At 51.7% G+C, this 26,979-nt stretch overlaps 1 protein-coding gene across 1 annotated transcript in view; it reads left to right on the top strand.

The window, feature by feature from the left end:
- LOC100766315 (IgGFc-binding protein) overlaps positions 1-26,979 on the top strand; it is a 36,591-nt gene that overhangs the window by 8,879 nt on the left and 733 nt on the right. Inside the window, exons 6-18 of the mRNA XM_035449490.1 lie at positions 1,151-1,718; positions 3,526-4,118; positions 6,794-7,376; positions 7,470-7,669; positions 9,132-9,273; positions 12,909-13,246; positions 13,776-14,349; positions 14,627-15,243; positions 15,753-16,296; positions 17,160-17,731; positions 18,025-18,598; positions 21,641-21,840; positions 24,402-24,785. Coding sequence (XP_035305381.1) covers positions 1,151-1,718; positions 3,526-4,118; positions 6,794-7,376; positions 7,470-7,669; positions 9,132-9,273; positions 12,909-13,246; positions 13,776-14,349; positions 14,627-15,243; positions 15,753-16,296; positions 17,160-17,731; positions 18,025-18,598; positions 21,641-21,840; positions 24,402-24,785 — 5,889 coding nt within the window. The remainder of the gene's footprint in view (positions 1-1,150; positions 1,719-3,525; positions 4,119-6,793; positions 7,377-7,469; positions 7,670-9,131; positions 9,274-12,908; positions 13,247-13,775; positions 14,350-14,626; positions 15,244-15,752; positions 16,297-17,159; positions 17,732-18,024; positions 18,599-21,640; positions 21,841-24,401; positions 24,786-26,979) is intronic.

The following is a 26,979-nucleotide window of genomic DNA, read 5'->3' as shown; positions in this document are numbered from 1 at the left end:
ACCCTCCTGAGAGAGTAACCCTAGGAGGTGGCACGCAGAAACAGGAGGAATTGTGGGGTCAGAAAGGTGGGGAGGGCCAAGTGGGGAGAGAAGCTTGATTTTAAGTAGAGGGTAAGGGAAATGTGAGCAGCTGTTTGACAACTGGGCCATGGGAGTGAGTGTAAACCTCGCAAGCAGGGGTACAGCATGTACAAGAGCCTCGAGTCTGGATTGAGTTCCGTGAGTTCAAACACATGTATGACTGGAGATGCAGGGGCCGGGCTGTGCCGAGAGACTGAAGAGGGAACAGTGGGACTCAGATGATCGAGATTGTGACGAGAGGTTTGGCAGGGAAACGCCGGCATACAGAGAGCGGGGTGGAACGTGATGGGTGCTGTTCCAGGAAGAGCTCAGAGGAGGCAAGGGCTGGAAAAACAGAGAGACAATAGAGGCTGAGTAACGGTGGGTAAGGCACTGGGGACTAGGCACTGGGGACTAGCAGGACCTCCCGTGTGAGAGGCTTGAACTGCAGGCCAGCCCAGAAGGATAAAGCAGAAGCAGCCGGGTTGGCGGATGGTGTTTAGGCAGAGTGCCAAGCCCTTGAGGCTAGACTAAACCGGAAAGCTTTCCAGTGGCTTAGTCACTCTTCTTCCCATGGCCCAAAGCCTGCCAAGAAGCAATGCAAGGAGGGCTCTGCTTTGGCTCATGGTTTGAGGCGGACACAGTACACTGGGGTAGGAAGACATGGCTACTGACTCCGTGTTAACCAGAACGTGAGGAGAGGCTTGCTCACGTCTCAGTGGACCAGAAAGCAAGAGAGGGTCAGTGGGCTAGATCCTGCCAGACCTCCCAGCTTTGTCCTTCTCCAAGCTCAGCCCATTTCTTAAAGGTCCCAAGGCCTCCTTGTGCAATGCCATCAGCTATGGATGGTGCTCCAACATTTGAGCCCGCGGGGACATGCTCACATAGGTACCAGGGAGACAGGAGAGGCAGGCTTGGAAAGACAGGAGAGATTTGGATCTCAGTTTAGAGGATAAGCGATGGGTGACGTTCTGGGCAAAGGGAGTAGCCATTGTGAAGCCCTAAAGGTGGAACCAAGGAAGGTGGCTGGAGCCAGCTGAGTGAGAGCATGGGTACACTGACCTGCTGCTCTTCCTGCATCTCTACCCAGGTGGACGGCATCCTTCAGTACCCGCCCTTCCAGGCTGCAGGTGGGAAAATTCAGGTGTTCCGCCAGGGCAATGATGCTGTCATTCGCACAAACTTTGGCTTGACTGTTACCTTCAATTGGAATGCTCACGTGACTGCCAAAGTGCCCAGTAGCTACTCTGAGGCTGTGTGTGGGCTCTGTGGGAACTTCAATGGGAACCCAGCCGACGACCTGGCGCTGAAGGGTGGAGGCCAAGCTAACAGCGCCCTGGACTTTGGGAACAGCTGGCAGGAGGAGATAATACCTGGGTGTGGAGCAACTGATGCTGGTGACTGTCCCCAGCTGGACTCCCTCGTGGCCCAGCAACAACAAAGCAAAAAGGAATGTGGGATCCTCGCCGATCCCGAGGGACCCTTCAGGGAGTGTCACAAGTTGCTGAACCCCCAGGGTGCTCTACGTGACTGTGTCTATGACCTCTGCCTGCTGCCCGGTCAGTCTAAGCCACTGTGTGACGCGTTGGCTGCATACGCTGCTGCCTGCCAGGCCGCTGGCGGTACTGTGCATCCCTGGAGGAGTGAGAAACTTTGCCGTGAGTACCAAGAGTGGCAACCTAGGATTGGGGCTGATGTTTTGTTCATTCACATGCGAGTAGCGTTGTTTAATCCTTATGATGCCTGGAGAGGAAGGAGCTATGCTAATGCCACGCTGAGAACCAAAGCAACAGTTCCATGCCTGCACTTACGACAGCTAGGAAGTCACAGCAGCAGGCAGTAGAGACACTGGTGACTGAAAATGTGTGGTGACCCCAAGTCAGATCGCCAGTGTCAGCTGTCAGTCAGAGATAAGCAGCGGTGTTGCCTTTAGAACGAGCCTGGACCCCTCTGCGGTTGTCCTTGGTCCCATTTTACCACTTAACTCGTGCACATATCTGCTTCAGATGCGGGTGCAGGAAGAGATGGCAGGCAGTCTTGCTTGTCTTTGGCGGAGACTGGGAAAGCCGTGCACCCATCTCCTGAGTGTTAAATGTTGCTTGAGTATGCGCTATACCGCACATGCTTTAACTGTGTACATAAACATACAGTTTGACTAGCTTGCAGCGTGAGGCCAAACCGTGTAGATGGCGCCAGGTTTCCAGCCCTTGGACTCTGCGAGTGGAACGTGCACCTTTAGCTGCTCCATCTCAAGTGTAGACAACTGCAAACACTGGAACGCCCAGAAAGTGATAATCTTTGACTTTTAAGAGCCTTTCATTTCGGGGAAAGTTGAACCCACCACAAGGCATGCTAGGATAGTGGACCTTTCATGTCTGTCATCCATCCCGCAAAGATCAACATGCTCAACAAAGATCCAACAAAGATTAGCATTTAAAACTGCTCTTCCAGTGTGTGTGTGTGTGTGTGTGTGTGTGGTGTGGCGTGTGGTGTGTGGTGTGTGGTGTGTGCCTGTGTGTGTGATGTGTGTGTGTGTCTGTGTGTGTGTGGTGTGTGTGTGTGTGTGTCTATGTATGTGGTGTCTGTGTGTGTGGTGTGTATGTGTCTCTCTGTGTGTGGTGTGTGTGGTGTGTGTGTGTGTGTGTGTGTGTGTGTTTGTGTATGTGATGTGTGTGTGTGGTATGTGTGGTGTATAGTGTGTGTGGTGTGTGGTGTGTGGTATATGTGTGTGTCTGTGTATGTAGTGTGTGTATGTGGTATCTGTGTGGTGTGTGTGTGTGTGTGTATGTGTGTGTGTGTGTGTGTGTGTGTGGTGTGTGTATGGTGTGTGTATGTGTGTGGTGTGTGTACGTGGTGTGTGTGTGTATGTGTGTGTGTGGTGTGTGTAGCTATAAAATGAAAGCTGGAGAATGGTAGGATGCTTTGCTTGAATGTCAGAGGTTCTGATTTAAAAGAAAATGCAAGAAGCAGGAGGAGAAGAGGAGAAGGGGAGGAAGCGGGCGGGGAGGAAAGACAGTGTCCACAGACACGCTGCATAGATCGCTCACATGTACATGTGTGTGCATGTTTAAAGCATGCACTGTGTGACATTTATACCCGACTTGAATATCCATTAGAGATAATCACAAATTTCAGCAGTATCAGAATCAAATATTAATAGCCAGGATCGAATAAAATGTAATGGCAGTTGTTCTCCTGCCCCTGCTGAGTACAGACATCTTGCAGCTGGGTGGGTCACCTGTATGTGTGTATAAACAGGTGTATGGGGGGTCACCTGTATGCGTGTATAAACAGGTGTATGGGGGGTCACCTGTAAGCGTGTATAAACAGGTGTATGGGGGGGTCACCTGTATGCCTGTATAAACAGGTGTGTGGGGGGGTCACCTGTATGCGTGTATACACGGGAGGGCATCCACTGTGTCCCTTTGAAAGAGTTATGGACCGTGATGGCCCCTCTCTCTGCAGCGCTGACCTGCCCGCCTAACAGCCACTATGAGCCGTGTTCCTATGGATGCCCGCTGACCTGTGGAGACCTGCCGGTGCCCCAAGGCTGTGGCTCAGAATGCCGAGAGAGCTGTGTTTGTGATGAGGGCTTTGCCCTTAGTGGTGAGTCCTGTGTGCCTCTGGCCTCCTGTGGCTGTGTACACCAGGGCAGCTACTACCCGCCAGGAGAAACCTTCTACCCCGGCCCTGGATGCGATTCTCTTTGCCACTGCCAGGAAGGTGGCCTGGTTTCCTGTGAGCCCTCATCCTGTGGCCCCCACGAGGCCTGCCAACCATCCAACGGAGCCCTGGGCTGTGTGCCTGTGGGCACTACCACCTGCCAGGCATCAGGGGATCCTCATTACATTTCCTTTGACGGCCGCCGCTTTGACTTCATGGGCACCTGTGTGTATGTGCTGGCACAAACCTGTGGAACCCGGCCCGGCCTGCACCAGTTCACTGTCCTGCAGGAGAACGCGCCCTGGGGCAATGGCCACGTCAGTGTGACCAAGGCGATCACAGTCCTGGTGGCCAACTACACCCTGCGGCTGGAGCAGAATCAGTGGAAGGTCAAGGTGAGAGCAGGGGTGGGGGATGGGAAGAGGCTCCCTTGGGGGGAGAGCCACTTGTGGGCGGCACAGAGAGAGCCTGCGGGGCCCCGAAGAAAAAGGGCAAAATGGGGTCCCAATTAGAGGAGGTGTTGGTGGAAAATCCAGAGCAAGGAGACCAGGAACTTTTCCTACATGGCTATGGCTCCTCTTCTGGCTCTTTCCTCTTCTTCCCCTGTATTCCATCTTTCCTCAGCCCGTATGGTGCCTGCCTCGGCTCCTCACTGGTCTCTCACCACAGACAGGACAGGGTACTGTCGCCCAGAGGAAAGCTCAGAGGTGGAAAAGTTCAAAGAAGAGGCCAATCTGTGACCCCATCATCTCTTAACCATAGCAGCTGCAATAACACAGCTGCAGATGTTATACACTGCCCCTGGGCAGTTGGCATAGACAGTCTTTTTAGCCTTGTGGAGTTGAAGGCACCATACTTCGCTTCCTTTTATAGAGGGAGTGTTCCCATTACTGTCCTGAGGTCCCTGAGAAAATCCAGTGTTAGTTTTTTGGTTGTTGTTGCAGAGACTTGGAAGAGCTGCTTCAGGAAGGGAATATCATTTTTGTTCAGGGTTTCAGAGCGTTTAGTCCATGTTTGTCTGCCCTTGTGTGCTCAGGAAAAGCATAATGACTGTAGGGACGCGTGGTGGAGGAGAGATGCTTACAGGATGCAGAGAAGGGAGAAAAGAAAGGACCAGAGCAAGATGCCCCTAAAATCCTGCTGCCAGAGACCGATAGCTGGGTCCCACCTCCGAGAAGTTCCAGAACCTACCAAAATAGTGCCACTAGCTGGGACCCAAGCAATCTGACCCCTTAGGGAGATCATTCCTGCAACAGCCGGCTTTAAGCCCAGAATCTCTGAACTAGACCTTGTGCTACCTGCTTCTCTGAATCGGAAGGATTGGGCCTCAGGTGGAGACTGGCATTTGAGATACACTGGGACTATCCCCCACTGACAGGCAGCACACAGCCATTGTTCTGGCAGCCGTAGGTACGAGAGCTGTCACATGCCCTGGACAGGGTTACTGGATGCAGTGTCTTCCCTAACAAGCCCCAAGCTCTGAGATTAGCACCTGACAAATAAGCAGCTCCAGACACATGGGGACAGTCTCTGTCCATAATTCATATCTCACCAAACCCCAGCTTCCCTGCGACTGTCCCTCACTGCAGAGGGAGAAACTGAGCCCAGAGGTCAAGGGAGTTGCTCTTATTCATGGCCAGCCTGCTGGGGAGAAATGGCTGTTGATGTCTTTAGGACATTCTGGACATGCCTAGAGCATGTCTTTCCCCTGTCCCCTCCCTGTCTCCTAACCCAGTGTGCAGGGTGCATGTGATAAGGAAGGGCACAGATGTGACCAGGGGTGCTCCTCCCACGCCTGGTTGGAGCCAGAGTCCTCGGTGATCTTCACATGAGGAATGGAGCCTGACTTTTCATCCAGCCCCACTGACAGCAGCAACTCTGAGTGCCCTTGACTGTCCAGATGAAGACTTGCAAACCCAGCCCCAGCCATGGGAGGGGTCACTGGGTAGGGGTGGGGTCCCACAGTGCAAACCTTTGCACATGTTGTGTGTCAGATTCCCTGGATGACACTCTGGAGACAAGGCACCCCATTGATCCCCCTAGACAGACAGGAAGCAGTTACCCAGGTAGATCCCTGTCCAAGGGCAGAGAGGGGTAAATGGTGGACTGTGCTTCAACCCAGCCGTGTGCCCCCAGGCTCAGTCCCTGCATTATCAGTCAGCATGTCACCTGCTATGAAGGGTCCCCTCACCCAGGCTGGTGAGGTCATTACCCCTCTGAGACCGATGATAGTTTCCTGGTGGCTGCTGGGACAAAATGCCACAAGCTTGCTGACTTAAAATAACATACTTATATACTCACTATCCTAGATGCTAGAAGTCCAGAATCAAGGTAGCAGCAAGGCCACGCCTCCTCCAGAGGCAGAAGGGGGACTCTTTTTGCCCCTCCGGCTTTTGGTAGCTCCAGCTATCCCTTGACTTGCAGTGTCAACACTCACAGCTCTGCCTTAATCTTCCCTCATCCCATTCTCCTGTCTCCCTCCCCTCCCTCCCCTCCCCTCCTTTCCCCTCCCCTCCCCCCCTCCCCTCCCCTCCCCTTCCCTCCTCTCTCCTCTCCCCTCCCCTTCTGGCCTCCTAGGACAGTTGTCATTGAACTTGGAGTCCAGCCTGATCTAGGATTATCTCACTTTGAGACAATAACTCTAATTTCCATCTACTGATCTTTCTTCAAATCCGGTTGCTTTCTGAGGTTCAGGGCAGGCTTATCTTTTTATTTTTGTATCTCTCTGTGCTTATGCTCACGTGCATGTGGTGTTCACAGAGTGAACAAAAAGGGGCATCGGGTCCACTGGGGTTGGCGTGACAGGAGTCGTGAGCTGCTGGATGGAGGTCACAACTGGGGTCGGAACCCTGGTCCTCTGATAGAGCAGTAAATGCTCTTAACTGCTGGGTAGACGTAAACCTTTGGAAGCCACCATTCCACCCACCATAAGACACTGTCACTATACATATTTTACAAATATGGACACTGAGAAATGAGGCCACACAGGGTTTCAGTGTCAGGCAGGAACATTTAGGGGCAGACTGCCTCAAAGCGTGCCCTCTAAAGCTCTGCGTTCCTTGCCTCCCAGGTGAACGGCGTGGACATGAAGCTGCCAGTCGTGCTGGACGGGGGCAAGATCCGTGTCTCCCAACATGGGTCTGATGCTGTGGTTGAAACTGATTTTGGCCTGCGCGTGACCTATGATCTCGTGTACCACGTGCGGGTCACCATCCCAGGCAATTACTACCAGCAGATGTGTGGGCTGTGTGGAGACTACGATGGCGACCCCAAGGATGATTTCCAGAAGCCCGATGGCTCACAGGCAGCCAACCCCAGTGACTTTGGTAACTCCTGGGAGGAAGCTGTGCCTGACTCCCCCTGTGCGCCAGTGCCTCCCTGCACGGGAGACGACTGTTCCACTGAGTGCAGCCCTGAGCTGGAGGACAAGTATCACGGGCTGCAGTTCTGTGGGCTGCTCGCCAGCCCCACGGGACCACTGGCCGCCTGCCACAAGCTGTTGGACCCCCAGGGTCCCTTGAAAGACTGTGTCTTTGACCTCTGCCTGGGTGGCGGGAACCAGAGCATCCTCTGTGACAACATCCATGCCTATGTGAGCGCCTGCCAGGCAGCGGGAGGGAAAGTGGAGCCCTGGAGGACCGAAACCTTCTGCCGTGAGTTACAGGGCATTGAGGGGTAGGGAGCAGGGGCTTGGGGTAGAGACGGGAGTAGAATTCCCACCCCCGCCCTGCATTTTCTTCTTGCAGCAATGGTGTGCCCCCCTCACAGCCACTATGAAGTCTGCGCAGACACCTGCTCCCTGGGCTGCTGGGCCTTCAGTGCCCCGCAGCAGTGCCCAGAAGGGTGTGCTGAGGGCTGTGAGTGTGACTCTGGCTTCCTGTACAACGGCAAAGCCTGTGTGCCCATCCAGGAATGTGGCTGCTACCACAACGGGGCCTACTATGAGGTGAGAACCCAGCCATCTGTCCAGAACCCAGGGCCTCCTCCTGGACACCCCTTCCTACTGCTCATGAGCGCTACAGCCTTTCCACCATTTAGCGTCTTGGACGTCTCTCTGTTCACCTCTGTTGGCCCCCAACCCTGCAACCCTACTTTGTCCATTTTGTCCTCGTCTAGTCCCCACTTTTGCCCACCCCACGATTGTGGAGAGATCATTTAAAATATGATCACGGGGCCCTGACGTTTTAAGTCCTCCCCAGATCAAGACTAACTTTGAATCCCAGATCTGAGCAGAGGTGTTTTTCCAGGTCACGAGGATGAGGTTTTGTTTGTCACGCCAGGTGCTCACTCCCTCTGCTTTCCCATTCTCCCCCACAGGGAACCCCTTGGCTTGAGTGTGTGTTTGCTCAAGTCTGCTTCCCTTGCAGGAGTGAGGACTGTCTGAGGGCAGTGCTCGCTCTGTGAATGGTACCAATCCTGGAAGCAGATGTGTGCATGGTGCTTATCATGACCCCATTTTATCTCTCTCTCTCACACACAGTGTGTGTGTGTGTGTGTGTGTGTGTGTGTGTGTGTGTGTGTGTGTGTGTGTAGCCTGCCTTCATACTATGGAAATTCTCGAATGTGCATTTGTTGAGAGAATACTGGAGTGAATCTCTATATTCCTGTTCATCGCTTGGCTTCAAAACCAATCAGCTTGCCGGGTGTTGGTGGCACACACCTTCAATCCCAGCACTCAGGAGGCAGAGGCAGGCGGATCTCTGTGAGTTCGAGGCCAGCCTGGTCTCCAGAGCGAGTGCCAGGATAGGCTCCAAAGCTACACAGAAAAACCCTGTCTTGAAAAAGCAAAAGCAAATGCAAAAACAAAACAAAACACCCCCCAAAAAATCAAAAAAATCAACAACCCCCCAAAACAAAACAAGACAAAAAAAAAAAAAAAAACCAAAAAAAAAAAAAACCAAAAAAAACAATCAGCTCCCCCAAGCCTAGCTCCATCTTTACTCACCTTTCCAAACCAGTCTGCATGACTGGAGAGCACCTTCTTTGGTTCCGTCTCTACCTGACACATAATATTAACTCAGTTCTGCTTCCTCGGATTGGTCCATTACTAGCTGTCACTTACAGAGGAGGAAGCCAAGCACCAAGCAGTTAAGCAGTGTTGTCCAGTCACACCCCTTGGGAACGGTGGAACCGGGCTCAACTGGTCAATGTGCTCCAGGACTTTTGCTCTGACTACTTACTTAACTCTGCTCCTCCTAAGCAGTGGCAATTCAGTGCATATTTTGCAATAAATGGGTGAATAAATGAATGAAAATTAATGATGAAGTGAGTGAACTGGGCCTCAAAGCCACACTGGGCCTCAGTGTCCCTGACAATGAACCACACTGCGGAGAGTTGCCAGGAACACTAGAGACGCCAGAGCCGACGAAACCCTCAGGTTACTGACGGCATACCCTCTGTCCCCACAGCCAGAGGAGTCAGTTCTCATTGAAAATTGCCAGCAGCAGTGTGTGTGCCATGCAGGAGAAGGCATGGTGTGCAAGGATCACAGCTGTAAGCCAGGACAGGTGTGCGAGCCCTCAGGAGGCGTCCTGACCTGCATCACCAAAGGTACCGTGCAGCGGGGCTGGGGGCAGGCAGGACAGGGGCTAGGAGCTGAGGGTAGCCTAACTTAACGGTGAGAGGTGCAGAGGGCTGTGGACTGAGGTGTCAGGCCTTGGGCTGGGATTCCAGGAGCCAAGGACAGAGGTCACCCAGTGTGGGTGTCAAGGAACCTTAAGGGATTTGAGGCTGAGGTAAGCTCGGGGCAAGATTTTGATGGTGCATGTCGAAGGCCCTTGGAGGACTGCCGGGCTGCTGAACTTTTTCTCTCAAGGGTCCTATGGTTAATACTTAAGCTTGCAGGCCACAGAGCTTTGAGCACAACTTCTAACGTCGACTCATGATATAAAGCAACCAGAGACTGTGTACGAAGGCACAGAGCTGCCACACAACTGTATTCACAAACACCGGGTGTTCCCAAGGCTTCTTGCACACTGGCTCATTGGATTAGGCTGGGGCTTGGGACACCACCATTAAGTTGCAGATAGGAGAAATTTGTCGTTTTAATCTCCATCTCTCTGATGGACTAAGGACACTGAGCTGCTTTGTGTATTTGCTGGGAAAGCGGAGCTCAAAGGTCTCCTATATAGCCCAGGGGTACTGGGCCAAGGCAAAACCTTTCAAGTGGGACATCAGAATTTCTGAGGGTCTTGGAGGATTCCTAGTTTAAAGCTGGGACATAGGCCTTCCCTTGGGTTGATTTCCTAAGGCGAGGGGCAGAGAATCCCAGAGGAGTGAAAAGTAGGAACAGGGAACCAGAAGGCTGGGCTGAGACTCCCAGGGTGATAAACAGGATAGCAGGGGGGTCTGTGTCTTCATCCGAATGGAGAAAGCTTAATCTGTGCGGTGTGTTGTATGTTTGGGTGATACCTGGGGGTAGATATGCCTGGCATACACAAAGCTCTAGGTTCCCTCCCAGCATGTAAATGCAAAAGCACTGCTTTTCTTTTTTCTTTTCTTCTTCCTTCCTTCCTTCCTTCCTTCCTTCCTTCCTTCCTTCCTTCCTTCCTTCCTTCCTTCCTTTCTTTCTTTCTTTCTTTCTTTCTTTCTTTCTTTCTTTCTTTCTTTCTTTCTTTCTTTCTTGTTCACTTGTTGGTTGGTTGGTTTGGGGTGTTAGTTAGTTAGTTAGTTTGTTTCCTGAGACATGCTTTCTCTGTGCAGCCCTGGCTGTCCTGGTAAACCAGGCTGGCCTCGAACTCACAGAGATCTGCCTGCCTCTGCCCCCTCACGTGGTGGAATTAAACACATGCACCATCCCATCCCACCCCACCCCACCCCACCCCACCCCACCCACACCTCCACCCTGAAGCACTGCTTTTCTTTAGTTCTGCCTTTTACCAACGTGTCGGTTACAGAGAGGAATAGGGTTTATGATGTCACTCCAGACATCCTCTCAGTACTGTTACTCTCCTCCACCCCCCCCCCCCCCCCGCCTTTCCAGGTCTCTGTCAGCCCCCCTCCCCCACTTTCAAGTTTAGCATCCCTTTTCTCTTCTAACTTCTATGTGTGAGAGAAAACATTAAATTGTGGCATCACTGATCTCCAGCTCTATTCATTTTCCTGAAAGTGACATAATCACATTCTTCATGACTGAGTAAAACTCATATACATGCATGCATACATACATACATAATTACAAACACACATAGACCACATGTCATCCTTTCGGTTGATGGGCACCTAGACCAATCCTATCATATGGCTATTGTGAACAGCGCCACAGCAAACATGGATATTCAGGAACCTCCACTGTACGGTTTCTTACACTCCTTTGGGTACATTCCCAGCCGTGGTGGAGCTGGGTGGTATGGTAGTCCCAGTTTGGGTTTTATTGGGAACGTCATACTGATGTCTACAGTGGCTACATCAGCTAATGTTCCTCCCAGCGGTTACTTGTTTCCTGATGATGGTCATTTTGACTGAGCTGAAATGAAATCTCAGTTGTTTTACATTCAAACAAGGATTTGGGTCACTTATTCACTGGTTATTTGTGTCCTTCATTTGAAAAGTGCCTGTCCGTTTCTTGCCCATAACCTCACGGATTACTTACTCTCTTGTATTTATTTGTTTATTTATTTGTTCTCTATATGGTCTCGATATTAATCTCTTGCACATTAGTGACTGACAAAGATTTTTCTGCCATTCTGTGGGCTGCCTCTTTACTGTTAGTTGCTTCCTTTGCTATGCAGAAGCTTTTTAATTTCGTGAAATTTTGTTTCTGAATTCTCGCCATTATTTACTGAGCTATTAATAAAACTGTTGGCGATTCCTCATGATTTTTTTTTTTGTCACTATTTCCCTCTAGTAATTTCAAAATCTCAGATTTGCATTAAGGTCTGTGGTTGAATTTAAGCCGATTTTTGTACAAGGCGGGGCAGGGAGAGAAAGAGAGAGAGAACAGATTTCTGTCTTCTCTATAAGGAAAGACGTGAAAGAGAAACTTACTTGACCAAAGATAGTGAATTAAAAAGTAGGGAGAAAGAAAAGAGCATTATAAACTAAGGGTTAGGGCTGGAGAGATGGCTCAGTGGTTAGGAGCATTGGCTGTTCTTTCAGAGACCCTGGGTTCAGGTTCCAATACCAGCATGGCAGCTGGAGACAGAAAAAGAGACACAGAGACAGAAAGGGTTTCTGTTGTTTCTGTCACTGCCCACCTCAGAGGCTAGCTGCTCTCCTGCTGTCCCTGATTCCTGTCTCGGAAATGATAGCATTTAGTGTGTTACCACCAACCCTCTCAGAACGCACTTCAGAAAGGGGACTGACTGCTTTCAGGTGAGTGGAACACAAAATCCACTAGTAATCCCAAATGCTGAGGGAAGGCTGGGATTTAGAAGGCTTTCACCCGAAGCCTGCACCCAACCTCACTGGAGAAGAGACCCCTGTGGCCACTGGGTGGCAGAGGATCCTGCAGGGTGGAGAAGCAGGAGTGAATCCCACCCTCTACCCCTAAAATGCTGGAGAAAATCATCTGGAAGCAGCCACCTCGAGTGTCCAGGTGACTAGCTAAAGAGCCAGCGTCCCACCTGCCATAGGCCCCATAGTGCAACAGCAGCTGCTGGAAGAGCATAGCAGGTTGTCAGGACACACAGACAGACAGACAGACAGATGTATACACACACACACACACACACACACACACACACACACACACACACACACACACGTGCACAGACTCCCCAGCTCCCTCTGCTGACAAAGCTTCCAGGCTGGTTTCAAACAGGAAACAAGACAGAGGAGCGGGTTTGAAGTCTGGATGCCCAGGTACAAAGCTGGAGTCACACAGAGAGAGTGACACCAGTGGGGTCTTGTGGGGGCGGGCAAGCCCCTGAGGACAAGAAATGAACCTCCTGGGGCTGGATGTAACAGCCAGGAATGGAGTTTTGCACTGTGGATTATCCAAGTCAAGATGTGGGGACCCACAGGCATGAGATAGGAAATTTCTGGACTCCTAGTGCTGGCTTCTCAGGGCCTGGTCTTACACACAGCAGCTTCAGGGCCTAGGGCTTTGGTGTCAGGATGCGGAGGTCTGGTCACACCTGCATTGACAGTCAGAGCTGATGTCCCTAGCACAGACTTAGGTGGATGCTGGGAGCAGCCATACTTGTGGCGGGCAGCCTCCCAATGTCTCTCTTCTCTCCCTGCAGACCCATGCCACGGTGTCACTTGCCGACCACAGGAGACCTGCAAGGTTCAAGGGGGTCAGGGCGTGTGTGTGCCCAACTACAATTCCACGTGTTGGCTGTGGGGCGACCCTCATTACCACTCCTTCGATGGCTGGAACTTTGACTTCCAGGGGACCTGTAACTACCTGCTGGCAGGAACTGTCTGTCCTGGGGTCAGTGCTGAGGGCCTGACTCCCTTTACTGTCACAACCAAGAACGAGAACCGGGGCAACCCTGCCGTGTCCTACGTGAGACTGGTCACCGTGAGCGCCCTCAACACCAACATTTCCATCCACAAGAATGAGATCGGCAAAGTCCGGGTACGTTAAGCATGATGAACCAGGAACACCCTGGGCCATGAGGCCAAATGGACCCTGATATTAATAGCAGCAATTAGAAGCTGCAGAGTCTCAGTTTTCACATAGACATAGAAACCACTTGGGCCAAATAACAGGAAAGGGACCCTTTTCCTAGGAATTAAGCATAACCTTTGCTAGCAGCTCTAAGTAGACCCATGATGCCTGCCTTTCATTTAGACCAGTGGCTCTCAACCTTCCTAACGCTCTGCATACTGTGGTGACCCCCGACTATAAAATTACTTAATTGCTACTTCATAACTGTAATTTTGATACTGTCGTGACTCATAATGTAAATATCTGTGTTTTCTGATGGTCTTTGGCAATCCCTGGGAAAGGGTCTTTCGACCACCAAAGGGGTTGGGACCCCCAGTTTGAGAACTGATGGTAGAGACCTATATTTGAGCCTAGACCCTTGGGGAAGAGACACCTAGAACAGAGATTCAGAGAGAGGGAAAGGAATTGAACCCCACTGGCCTCCCTCTCTTCCCAGGTGAATGGAGTTCTGCAGACCTTGCCTGTCTACCTGGCTGGTGGGCGGATCTCAGTGGTTCATGGAGGCTCCAAGGCTGTCCTGCAGACCGACTTTGGGCTTCAGGTCACTTATGACTGGAACTGGAGAGTAGAGGTCACGCTGCCCAGTAGCTACCACGGTGCAGTGTGCGGGCTCTGTGGAAACATGGACAAAACCCCCCAAAATGACAAGGTCTTCCCTAACGGCACAGTGGCACCCTCCATACCCACCTGGGGTGGCAGCTGGCAAATTCCAGGGTGGGACCCTCTCTGCTGGCATGAATGTCAGGGTTCCTGTCCAATGTGTTCAGAGGACCAAATGGAGAAGTATGAGGGTCCTGGCTACTGTGGACCTCTGGCTCCTGGCGCAGGGGGCCCCTTCGCCAGCTGCCATGCCCATGTACCTCCTGAGAGCTTCTTCAAGGGCTGTGTGCTGGATGTTTGCCTGGGTGGTGGCCTCAAAGACATACTTTGCCAGGCGCTGGCTGCCTATGCTGCTGCCTGCCAGGCTGCTGGCATCCAAATCAAGGACTGGAGGACTCAGGCTGGCTGTGGTGAGTGGCAAGGATCAGGGCAAGGGCTGGGCTAGCTCCGCTCGCACAGTTTGGGGTCTTTCTGCTGTCTCTGTCTGTCGCTGTGTCTGAGTGTGTCCCCAGCTCGTTACCTCTCTGCCATCTCTCTACTTTGTCTCAGCTTTCCTCCCTGACTGTGACACTGGATCTGTAAGGCTCCCTGTCCCCTTCTGTCTCTGTGATGTCTTCTTCCACTCTGTCCCCAGAGGCCGCTCTAACGACATTCTTCATTTCTCTCCTTCCCTCCATCTTCCCACAGAGATCTCCTGCCCTGACAACAGCCACTATGAGCTCTGTGGCCCACCCTGCCCGGCCAGCTGCCCACCCCCTGCACGCCACACAGCCCCAGCTGCATGTGACGGGCCCTGTGTGGAGGGCTGCCAGTGTGACCAGGGCTTCGTGTTGAGCGCTGAACAGTGTGTTCCCCTGGATGGTGGCTGTGGCTGTTGGGTCAATGGCACATACCATGAAGCAGGCACTGAGTTTTGGACTGATGCCACCTGCTCTAAGAAGTGTCACTGTGGACCTGGAGGTGACTCCTTGGTCTGCAAGTCTGCCAGCTGTGGGCTGGGTGAGGAGTGTGCCTTGTTGCCTTCCGGCCAGCTCGGCTGCCAACCTACAAGCACAGCTGAGTGCCAAGCCTGGGGTGATCCCCATTACATCACCCTAGATGGGCACCGGTTTGACTTCCAAGGCACCTGCGAGTATCTGCTGAGCGCGCCCTGCCAAGAACCACCCACAGGGACCGAATACTTCAATGTCACCGTGACTAATGAGCACAGGGGCAGCCAGGCTGTCAGCTACACCCGCAGTGTCTCTCTGAATATCTATGGCCTCAGCCTGACCCTCAGTGCCCAGTGGCCAAGGCGGCTACAGGTGAGTGGGCTGTGGGTCACGAAGCCTCTGTTGTCCAGGAGAGAATGAGGGATGGATCATTCCCCAAAGCACCTTTCCCAGCTTGGCAGGACCATGGTGCTGGGTTCAGTCTACAGCGTATGGGACCTGGAAGGCTGGAAGCAATGGCCTCCCCAGGCTCAGTCTTCCATTATTCCTCTGTAGGGTGGGCTGCCGGAAGTTCCTACTTCACCGTAGCACAAAGAACCAGTGCCATGGTCTGATGGAAGTGGTTCACTTCTGTGAACTCAGCTCTCAAAGACTGAGGGAGCTGGGTTGCAGAGACTTGCAGCAGCCTAGCCTACAACAGTTGTTTCTTGTTAGAGGAGGCAACCAACAGAATATAAGCAAAAACAAAGAGTCCATGACTCCACGTCTCGTCACTCTTACAATAGCAGGGGCAGTAACTACTTCAAATCCTGTATCTTCTAAGAGGTGGGAACATGCAAAATTATCACTGTCTCACCTCTCACCCTCTCCCCACCCCGCAGGTGAACGGAGAGTTCGTTGCTCTGCCCTTCCACCTGGACCAGCGACTGAGCGTTTACCTAAGTGGAGCAGATGTCGTGGTGAACACCGCCGCGGGGCTCTCCCTGGCTTTTGATGGCAACAGTTTCGTGCGCCTGCGCGTGCCTGCAGCCTATGCGGGCGCCCTCTGTGGCCTGTGCGGGAACTACAACAAAAATCCCAATGATGACCTGAAGGCAGTAGATGGAAAACCAGAGGGCTGGAAGGTGGGCGGAGCCCCAGGCTGTGACCAGTGCGAGCCTGAGCCTTGTCCAAAGCCCTGTACACCCGAGCAACAGGAACCCTTCCGTGGCCCCGACGCCTGCGGCATCATCTCCGCCCCCGAAGGCCCGCTAGCACCCTGCCACAGCCTCGTGCCACCCACGCAGTACTTCGAGGCTTGCTTGCTGGATGCCTGTCAGGTTCAGGGCCACCCAGGAGGCCTCTGTCCTGCCGTGGCCACCTATGTGGCAGCTTGTCAGGCTGCTGGGGCCCAACTTGGAGAGTGGAGGAAGCCAGACTTCTGTCGTGAGTACTTGCCCTGAGCAGCTACACACACACACACACACACACGCACGCACGCACGCACACACGCACGCACGCACGCACGCACGCACGCACGCACACACACAGTCTCCTCCAGCTCTTTCCAGGTCCATCCCCACCTCCCGTCAGAGATACACCCATTACTAACGATGACAAACGCCAGTGGGGTAGGGAAGGACCCAGTTACACACCCAAAGTCACAAAGCCTGGGTGCACAGCACTCTGCGGGTTCATTTTGCTAGTGGATTTGGATATGACCCAGTGACAGAGGCCAAGTGACTTATACCCGGTCAGAATTCCCTGGAGCTTCTCTCACACTGGACTATGGCTATACACACAGAAGTGGTCAGAGAGCCAAATGGTGTCTGGAGACAAACTACATGGCTGTCACACACTGGCCAGACATCAGACTCCCTCAGCTGGAATCTGGACCTGTCCCTGGCAGATCTGCTGGGTCAGGTCCACCCTGTCAGTGTCAACCAATCACATACACCCTGGCACCCTCAAGTTGGCACCGTCAGGCTGATCTCCCACACACATGGGTCCCTGGTCACAAACACTCCAATATGGCCGTGGTTAGTTCTAGTCTGTTCTGGTCAGATGTATGTGGTCATATCCCCCAGACAGTCACTTGACTTAGAAGTACTTGTCAGGGTGACACACTCTTCTCAGGGAGACCTGGTCACACCCCCAAATCTGATCCCAAATCAGTGCCCCTGTTACATGTTCTCCGTCAAGTCCCATGCCAAGCCAGGGGCACTGGCATCTCAGGCAGGCTCGCACACACAAGCCCTTCTGCTCCCACCGTCGCCTCTGCCTGACTCTTCCTTGTTCTGTCCCCACAGCCTTCCAATGTCCTGCCAACAGTCACTATGAACTCTGTGGTGACTCCTGCCCTGTGAGCTGCCCAAGCCTGGAGGCCCCCAAGGGCTGTGAAACCACCTGCCGTGAGGGCTGTGTCTGTGACTCTGGCTTTGTGCTCAGTGGTGACACCTGTGTGCCTGTGGGCCAGTGTGGCTGCCTCTACAATGAACGCTACTACCTGCTAGGCGCCACATTCTACCCAGGCCCTGAGTGTGAGCGGCTCTGTGAGTGTGGGCCAAATGGGAAGGTCACCTGCCAGGAAGGTGGAGACTGCGAACCCTATGAGGAGTGCCGGATAGAGAATGGCGTTCAGGCCTGCCACCCCACTGGTTGTGGCCACTGCCTGGCTAATGGGGGCATCCATTATGTCACCCTTGATGGACGGGTGTATGATCTTCATGGCTCCTGTTCCTATATCTTGGCCAGTGTCTGTCACCCGAAACCTGGAGATGAGGAGTTTTCCATTGTGCTTGAGAAGAACTCGGCTGGTGAACCCCAGCGAGTGGTGGTTACTGTGGAAGGCCAGGTTGTGGTCCTGGCTCAAGGGCCACAGGTGAGTGGACACAAACCTGTGCAGAGTTCTGGTAGGGCCGTTGCCCCACCTTGACTTCTCCCTATAGTAGGACTCAGTAGTCCTTGGAGAGCTCCAGAGTATGGGAATAGCGCAGCCCTACCCTGATAGCTGTGGGTTCGTGGGTGAAGGTCCCACCTCAGAGTCTATTATAGTCATGGCCCCAACCTGAAAGGGAATTAGCTCTTCTGAGAAGGTCTGAGATAGACAACACTCCATGCAGGAGCTGTGAGTACGTGCCTTAAACTGAGATGCTGTCCCCCTCATCCATCCAGGTGACTATGGATGGCGAATCTGTGGCCCTGCCTGTGACTAAAGGCCGTGTGAGTGTGACTGCTGAAGGCCGAAACATGATTCTGCAGACAGAGAAGGGGATGAAGGTTCTCTTCGATGGTGATGCCCACATCCTCATGTCTATCCCCAGTCCCTTCCGTGGACGTCTCTGTGGCCTCTGCGGGAACTTCAATGGGAACTGGAGTGACGACTTTGTGCTGCGCGATGGAGCCGTAGCACCCAGTGTGGAGGCCTTTGGAGCCGCGTGGCGAGCTCCTGACTCCTCCCCGGGCTGCAGTGAAGGCTGTGGGTCACAAGGCTGTCCTGTGTGCTTGGCAGAGGAAACAGCAGCTTATGAGAAAAATGACGCCTGTGGGAAGATCCGAGACCCCAAAGGCCCCTTCGCAGACTGCCACCGGGTGCTGAGTCCCTTGGAATACTTCCGCCAGTGCGTGTATGACCAGTGTGCCCATAAGGGCAACAAAACATACCTCTGCCGTAGTCTGGCAGCTTATACTGCAGCCTGTCAGGTAGCTGGTGCAACCGTGAAGCCCTGGAGGACAGACAGCTTCTGCCGTGAGTGTCTGGGGACCCCTCTTGGGACCTCCTGGGACCTGGAGAAATCTTACCTGTGACAGGGCCTCCTCCAGCCCTGCCCTAGCATCCGCTGGTTTTCCTACTTTACTTCTGGCTCGAGTCTCTCAAAAGTCCACTCCCCCCAGACCTCATATCACCTCTTCCCAGGGCTGTTCCCAGCTTTCTGTAGTGACCTGGAAGGGAAGTGGATGGGTTGAGAGCCCGCGAGAGTCCTGAGTTGACCCCTGTGTCTTTTCATATCTTCAGGGCAAGGCTACAGCCGATAGACCCCCAATCTAGGACCACACACCTCCTTCTAATTTGCAGGGCAGGGACAAGTCACGTCAGACTCCGCATGACAAGGCTGTGGCCACTGATGTTTGTTTCATGGCAGAGCCATTTCCCCTTCAGCCTCCTGAGAGCAGGACCTAGGCACAGGGCCATCATCCCCTCCATAGCATAGCAACTGTCCCAGTGATGACAGCAGACACCGCCTCCAGCTCTGGACTTCCTCCTGAGTACCAGGCCTGTGTATCTGTGGCCTCCTGGGTACTCATCTCTGGCGATTCTTAGATCTGAATACAGCATTTCATCCCAAACCTGATCCTTCTTCGCTATTCCAGTGCCCATTTGATGACAGCCACACCTTCCTTGAATTACTTAGTCAGAGCCCAGAGTTTTGCCTGTTTTTCTACTGCCCTTGCCTCAACCCCTCTGCCTATGATTCCCCATCCCACTCAATGAACCCTGAGCCGTGATTTGTTGAGCTGCCACTGTTGATCCCACTGGATTCGAGATCTTTCTCACGGGGTCTTCAGCACTGTGTCCTCCGCAGTATTGTGTTAAGTTTTATACTGTGGCAGATGCTTGAAAGAATCTTTTTTGAGGATTTATGTTGGCTCAAGGTGTCAGACATTTCTGTTCAAGGTGACTGGGATGCACCTTTGCGTCTGAGGTAAGACAGGGTTGTGGCAGAGAGAGGTGACAGAGACAGGCACAAAGATCAAACCTGGGAGCAGGCAATAGATATTCTTGTAAGGTATCGTCTCCCAGATCTGTTTTCTTCAACTAAGCCCAACCTCCAGAAATACCCATTATTCCTCAGTAATGCCATAAAACTGTGTATCTGCCAGTGGATTAGCCATTGATAAGGTCAGAGCGTTCATGACTCACGTAGTCTTCAATGACTGGACCGCCAAGGAGACCAAGTCTTCTGTGTGTGAGTCTTTGGGGAAAACTGTTACAGCCCACCCCTGAGTCCAGCAGACTCATACCTGCATCGTAATGAAAACTGTGTCCAATCCATCTCCAAGACTCCTCAAAGCCTTGATAGTTCCCACATTGCTTAAATGCCCAAGGCCAGAGTCTTTTCCAAGACTCAGTGGAGACCCTTAGATATAAGCCTCTGCAAACAAAAAGTACAATTACGTATTTCCAACATTCAATGGTATAATGCGGTGCACATTTCTTCAATAAAAAAAAAAAGATTGGACACATATAAGGGAAAGATGGGACCAAAGTGAGATCAAAACTTAGCAGGGGAAATATTGGCACTGTGTGAGCCCCCAAAAGCTAGGGGAGCCCCTACCCTATAGGCCTTGCCGGCTACAGGCCTTATGGCCTCGCTCTGTCTTCCTCCTCCTCCTCCTCCTTCTTTTTTATCCTTTGTTTATTTGCGGCAAGGTTTCTCTGTAGCCCTGGCTGTCCTGGAACTCACTGTGTAGACCAGGCTGGCCTCAGACTCAGGAATCCACCTGCCTCTGCCTCCCAAGTGCTGGGGTTAATTGTGTGACCCCTCCCCCCCCCCAGTTTTCTGTCTTCTTGCCTGCTGATTCCTCCACACACTGGACATGCCTTGCTTTCTCGGACTCTCCGGTATCCTTAACTTCATTCTCACAGCTCATGTCTCACCCTTTAGGAGCTTCGCACAGAGAGCCTATCCTTGCTACAGATTGCCTGACCCCTCAGGGATGGTTTTTAAATCTGGGTGGGAGCCACTGACCCCCACAACCCTTGCACTGTACATTCCCACAAACTCACCTCCAGGCAAATGCCTTCGGTGTCTGCCATCAGCCATCAGCGTCTCTTGACCATGTCTGAAGGGGTCTCAGTGCCTGGGAGGGCGAGCATGGTGAAATTAACTCCCTCGAAACAACGTCTAGGTGGTCTGTGTGAGCAAGGTGTCCCAGTTGCTCTCTTTCCTCAAGGGAGACATCTTTCAAGTTCACACTTCCCCTTTTCAGGTTATGATAGATAGCCAGGCCTTGATGATTGCCAAGACGACCTCAAGCCTTGGTTCTTGTCGTCCAAGTTCAATGTTCCGGGCTTCACTGTAGTACCTCTGATCTCGTTAGAAGCCGTCTGTCAAATATTTATGCTCTGATTTTGCCCTTGATACTGGCCATAAACCTGACTAAAACCAGCCAGGAACACCAACACCTCCCAGAAACGACTCCCAACGACAAACACGTGAGCCCTGCAGCCAGAAACAGTCACAGCAACAGCCTCACGTCTCCTTAACAATGGCTGTGTTAGTTGCTCGTGGCCATGAGAAATACCTGAACGTCCCAAGAGGAGGGCAGCTTTGGTTTCTAGTCACACAGGTATCTGTGTGGGGATGACTTGTCTGTTAATGGAGCCTGCACTGAGGCTGATAATGGCAGGGAGAGCATGGTCGGCAGAGCTGCCCATTACATGGTGGCCAAGAATCAGGAAGAAAAGAAAACCGGGGCAAGATAGAACCCTAGTGACCTATAGACGACAACTAGATTTTCTCACCAAAGGCTTTACAGGCTGCTGGTACTGTTGAAATCCCGAACTCACTGAGGAGATCAGCAGCTGAAGATCAGCTTGTTTTTTTTCTTTTTTCTTTTTTCTTTTTTTTTTTTTTTTTTTTTTTTTTTGCGGATTGGTGCAGGCTGCAAGGGGCCGTACTTCAATCCAGATTACAGCAATCCACTCATCCCAGGCCTGAGACTCAGTAGATTCAGGTTGCCAACGTCCTACAGCACATGTGACCTACCTTGCCTCCTCTCCCTACAGCTCTCCAGTGTCCGGCCCACAGCCACTACTCTGTGTGCACAGGCTCCTGCCAGGGCTCCTGTGCGGCTCTCTCTGGCCTCACCCAATGCACCACTCGCTGCTTTGAAGGCTGTGAGTGTGATGATCACTTCCTGCTCTCCCAGGGTGTGTGCATTCCTGCCCATGACTGCGGCTGCACCTACAATGGCCAATACATGCCGGTGAGCAGGGACTCCAAGCAGGGAGGGGGGGGGAGGAGCTGGAGGGACATTCAGAGCCGCTGTGCTCTGGGTTTCTGTTCAAGGACTGGGGCACAGGGGGCCACCACCTGATGCCAGCTGTGCCTGCTGTGCTGAGTCTGGGGTGACTTGGCAGTGTCCGTGGTTTTACCCACCTAGACAATCAGGATAAATTCTCCTTCTAATCACCATTCATCACACTGCAAACATACATTTCCATTTAAGGTAGCATGCATGCATGGTCCCAGGAATTGGGAATTGCTATCTTTGGTGTGGGAGATTCCTGCACTACCCTTCCCTCTCTGAACGTCTTCACCTGCAGAATGGCTGAGTCAGCATCCTGGCTCCATAGACATTTGATGCTCAGGACAGTTGGTACCCAGTGAGTACCGGCCTCACCACCCCGTGCATCACATTCAGCAAAATGAATAGAATCTCTAATAGTGCGATGGGTTGCTTAGCTACCAATCATTCAGCCAGTGTTTAACAGTTAATTTTTCCTTGTTGGTACTTTTCTTTGCGTGCGTAAGTCATTTCAAATGTTAATTCATCTTGTAGTCATAGCAGTCCAGCAAGGTAGATATGATTGCTGCTCTTCCCATTTTATGGAGAGACTGTATGCCGATTGCAATGGGAGCCAAACTTCTTCCTTCCTTCAGGTCTCACTGTCTCCTGGAAGCCATCCAGGATCCCCTAGGTTGTGTCTCAGCCTCCTGGGTCCTCCTGGTGCTCCCCACCCTGGTGCCGGCCCCTTCTTTTACCCTGTAGCCTATTCCTGAACTATTACTACACTTCCTCATCTCCCATTTGAAAATAAGGAAATTTGCTTGTATGACACAGATGACAATTACCAAAGCCAGGAAAGCAAGGTTGACTCAACACTATTATCTAATCTGTAGATTTTAACCATATTTCACCAGTTGTTCCAGTAAAGCCATCTATAGCAATTACTTCTCTCTGGGCCAGGGGCCAACTGAGGGCCCTGCACTGCTTTCATAAAATCTGATGAAATCACCAGATAGTGAAAATAGGTAGAAGGGAAAACTGTCTTCAGAGCCTAGGACCAGAGAGTCGGGGTCTGTGAGAGGTGAAGGAGCTTGTGACAAGGGCCTGGAGAAGGAGCAGCTGGTGAGGGAAAGAGACACGGGAAAGTTCGTGTGTTGTGGGGGTAAGTCCTCCTGAGGCCACCACACAGACACGCTCAAAGCTAACACTGAAGTCTTTATTGTCAGCCAGCATCTGCTTGGGGGACTTGTCCCCCAGGTCCAAGTCTTACAGCCCTTTGTCCTTTTTATGCATTAAAATCAATCCTGTTTGTCACACTTACTTTAGTTAGCAAGAAACGGAACTACAGAAGCCAAAAAGAAAGGTTAGTACATTTAGAGACGTTTCTGGAACCATGGACCAGGTCTTTGATAGATTGGGTCTTTGCTTCCATTTTGGCAGGTGTTTGGGGTTTAAGGTCAGAATGGTGTCTCTAACATAGTGTCAGTTAGAGACACAGTCCAGGGGCCTGTCACACATGAAAATGCATTCCTAGGAGAGTCTCCTCAGTGCTGCCGCTATCCGTATACTGTGGGAGCACACTGGCCACCCTTGCATATATAGTTAGCTTGTGCAGTGTTACAAACATTACTTCTTTTTTTTTTTTTTTTTTTTGGTTTTTCGAGACAGGGTTTCTCTGTCCTGGAACTCGCTCTGGAGACCAGGCTGGCCTCGAACTCACAGAGATCTTCCTGCCTCTGCCTCCCGAGTGCTGGATTAAAGGTGTGTGCCACCAATGCCTGGCCAAACATTACTTCTAGCCTGTCGTTTGGGCCAGTTTTATCTCTTCTCATAACCATGTTTCTCCAGTATGGGCCAAAGATTCTGCTATCTCCTTTCTTTGCTTCTGTGTGTTATGTTCACTGGATGGGTCCCATGAAGTTTGTTTTGGACTTGTGTGTTTGCTTCTTACAGCCTCGTTGCTGTAAGAAAACAGCTAATGCAAGTCACTTCGTGGAGAAATTGGGTTTGTGAAGCTCACAGTTTGGGAGGCTAGAAGTCTAAAGAGCACTTATGATGCAGGCTCTCATGAAGCCCCCATGCCCTGGCAGGAGCTTATGTCTGCCTCTGTCATTGTGTGGCCCCTCCCTATCCTTTGAAAGCCACCGTGTTTCAACCACGGGAGTTGGTGACTTTGTTAATCTAATCACCCCACGAAGTCCTCACTTGTAACCGTGAAGTTTCCCACCTTCATACGTGACACTTTGAGGAATAAACTCTCCCGTGGGTTCAGGTAGACGAGCCATATCCAAACCGCAACACATAGCTCGAGCCAGTAACATTATCTCCATGTGGTCTTTCCTTCTCCAGTTGGCTTAACACAGGCTCGTTCTCACAGTAATGGCTCGGTCTGAGACAGAGTGGTGGTGGGGTGGGCTGCTTAGCCTCTGAGGGCCATTGAGACTACCATTGGGTGGAGGACACACACACCGCTTCTTACTGGGAGCTTCTCCAGGCTCCCTACATGAAGCATACCATCCACCCCTTTCTGTGCACAGGTGAACACCTCACTGATGACCTCAGACTGCCAAGAACTCTGTTGCTGCTCTTCAAGAACCGGGCTGACATGCCATGCAGCTGGCTGCCCATCTGGCCAAGTCTGTGAGCTCCAAGGAGGAGTCCGGAGCTGCCAGCCTGCCCGTGGTCTCTGCTCCATCTCTGTGGGGGGCAACTTTACCACCTTCGATGGGGCTCACAGTGTCATCAGCTCCCCTGGTGTCTATGAGCTTTCTTCTCGATGCCCGGGACTCCAGGAGACTGTGCCTTGGTACCGTGTGGTTGCTGATGTCCAGTCTTGCCATGGCAACGACAAGGTTGTGGACAAGTTCCACATCTTCTTCCAGGATGGAATTGTGACTGTGACCCAAAACAAGGGCGTGTGGGTAAGCCTGGGCACAGAGGGCAGGGGCGTCTTTCCTGGGCTGTCCTCCTTCCTGTCACGGTGTCCTACAGCCTGGTACCCAGTGATCTTGCAGCCTGTTTCCTTCATCCAGATCTCTGCACTATTTTCCAGATTTGTACCTGCCCCTACAGGTCATCCCAGGTCCTTCTCCTTGGCCTGGGTTCTTACATTCAAGTAACAGCATAGCTTTGCTGTTCATCTTAACCAAGCTTCTACTCAACACAAAATGCCTTAGGGGAAAATGAATGGACTGGCTCCATATCTGGAAACCCAAAGATGGCATCATCATCCCAGCTACACTGTCAGGAGTTTCACCTCTAGGTTTCAGACTCGCTTACTGCTTGCTTAGCTCCATTCCCAGAGAGTTTTCTTCTTACAGGGCAAAGATAACAGTGTCTGCCCCAGGCCTCTAGTCTGCCATCTTTGCTACCTTAGCACAGAGAAATCCGATTAAAGTTCCCCAAGGTTCATCTCACTAGGCCGGTGTGGGCCATATGCCCACTCCTGCAATTAATCGCTGTGGTCTTAAGCAAAGAATGCTGTGATTGGCCAGGCTGGGGTCACATGTCAGGATTTCCCCTGAGTCATTCTCAGAGAGGCACCATGATTCCCCCAGAAGATTCAACATGCAGTTGTGCTAATAACCAAGAAAGATTATGCTGGGCATTGGTGGCACACGCCTTTAATCCCAGCACTTGGGAGGCAGAGGCAGGTGGAGCTCTGTGAGTTCAAGACCAGCCTGGTCTACAAGAGCTAGTTCCAGGATAGCCTCCAAAGCCACTGAGAAACCCTGTCTTGAAAAACCAAAAAAAAAAAAAAAAGAAAAAGAAAGAAAGAAAGAAAGAAAGAAAGAAAGAAAGAAAGAAATATTACAGTAAAAGGACACAAGGCAAAACCAGCAAGATGAAGGAGCCACCCAGTGCAATCCTAGGGACATAGATGCTCGCTCCAGAGAGTCCCCTACTGGACTCACAGGGCCCTCAAATCCTCTGGCAATAACCATGATAAAGCCTGGGAAAAATCTTTAGGGAAGTTCACATAAACATCACTTCAAGTTTCTAATGATGCCAATTATATCGGCACTGTCTGCCTAGCAGGGCCAAAAATGGCTCCTGCCGTTGTCATTGTGAGAGACCAGTCCAGATCACCACTTCTTGCCAGTACTTAGATCACAGCCTGGTAGCCTGGAGCCTGGAGGTACCTACCAGGAAATACTGACGTTTATGAGTAAACTCGGCCCTTCTCAAGGCCCTGTGCTTGAGGTCACTGAAAGGACTCAAGCACTTTATAGCAAAGCTTGCAGCCAGGAAGACTTTCATCCACCGAGTCTCTGTGTGTCCTTTTGTATCCATCCTTTGTTCTCCCTTCCTTGTTTCCAGCATCTGTATCCACTCATTCTTTGACCTTCCCTCCCTCCTTCCCTCTCTCTTTCCTCTCTCCCTCCCTCCCTCCTTTCTCCACCCATCTGTTTTCTGAGGTCTGTATGTCTTTCCCACCTATGTATCCATGTTCCCCAGTTATGTGGGGGAGAGACTGGAGTGATTAACATTTGAGAAAGAGTGGGAGCATCTCTTTCCAAGAGGTTTCACCAGGGAATCTAACATCAGAAAGCTCGATCCATCGAGGAAAACAGACAGAAGTTAGAAAACCACTCCAAGGCTCCTGAGTCTGTAGGCTCTGATTAGAAACTGGAGATTTCCTGCACGGTTATGACATTGCTAGGATCATTTTCTTCATCCAGACACAAGCCCTACAAAGAGGAATTGATACAGTTGCTTTTGCTGGAGATCCAGTTACTTACAGACCACTTGGAGGGTCTTTCACTTTGAAAACCATAGTTTAATAGTTTGCCTCTGGAATTCCTGGTTTGCTCATCTGTCTGGTGAGGAATGTTTTGCACTGGAGCTTGGAAAGTTGTGGGGAAGTTTTGATCTGTATCATCACTCCTCTTCTTCCTATCCTTATCAGCGTAGACAGAAAGACATTCTTCAAAGATCAGTAAGTTACCACTGGGCCAGTGAAATAAGTTAGCGGAGAAACAAGCCACCAAGCCTGATGGGACCTGAACTTGATCCCTGCAACCCACGTGGTGGGAGGAGAGAACCAACTCGCAGAAGTTGCCAGCTGACCTCCACCTTTGTTTCAGGGGCTGAGCATGTACATAAAGGAATGAA

Source organism: Cricetulus griseus, chromosome 9, assembly GCF_003668045.3.
Source record: "Cricetulus griseus strain 17A/GY chromosome 9, alternate assembly CriGri-PICRH-1.0, whole genome shotgun sequence".
Lineage (NCBI taxonomy): Eukaryota > Metazoa > Chordata > Mammalia > Rodentia > Cricetidae > Cricetulus > Cricetulus griseus.
This window is presented reverse-complemented; position numbering and strand designations above follow the sequence as displayed.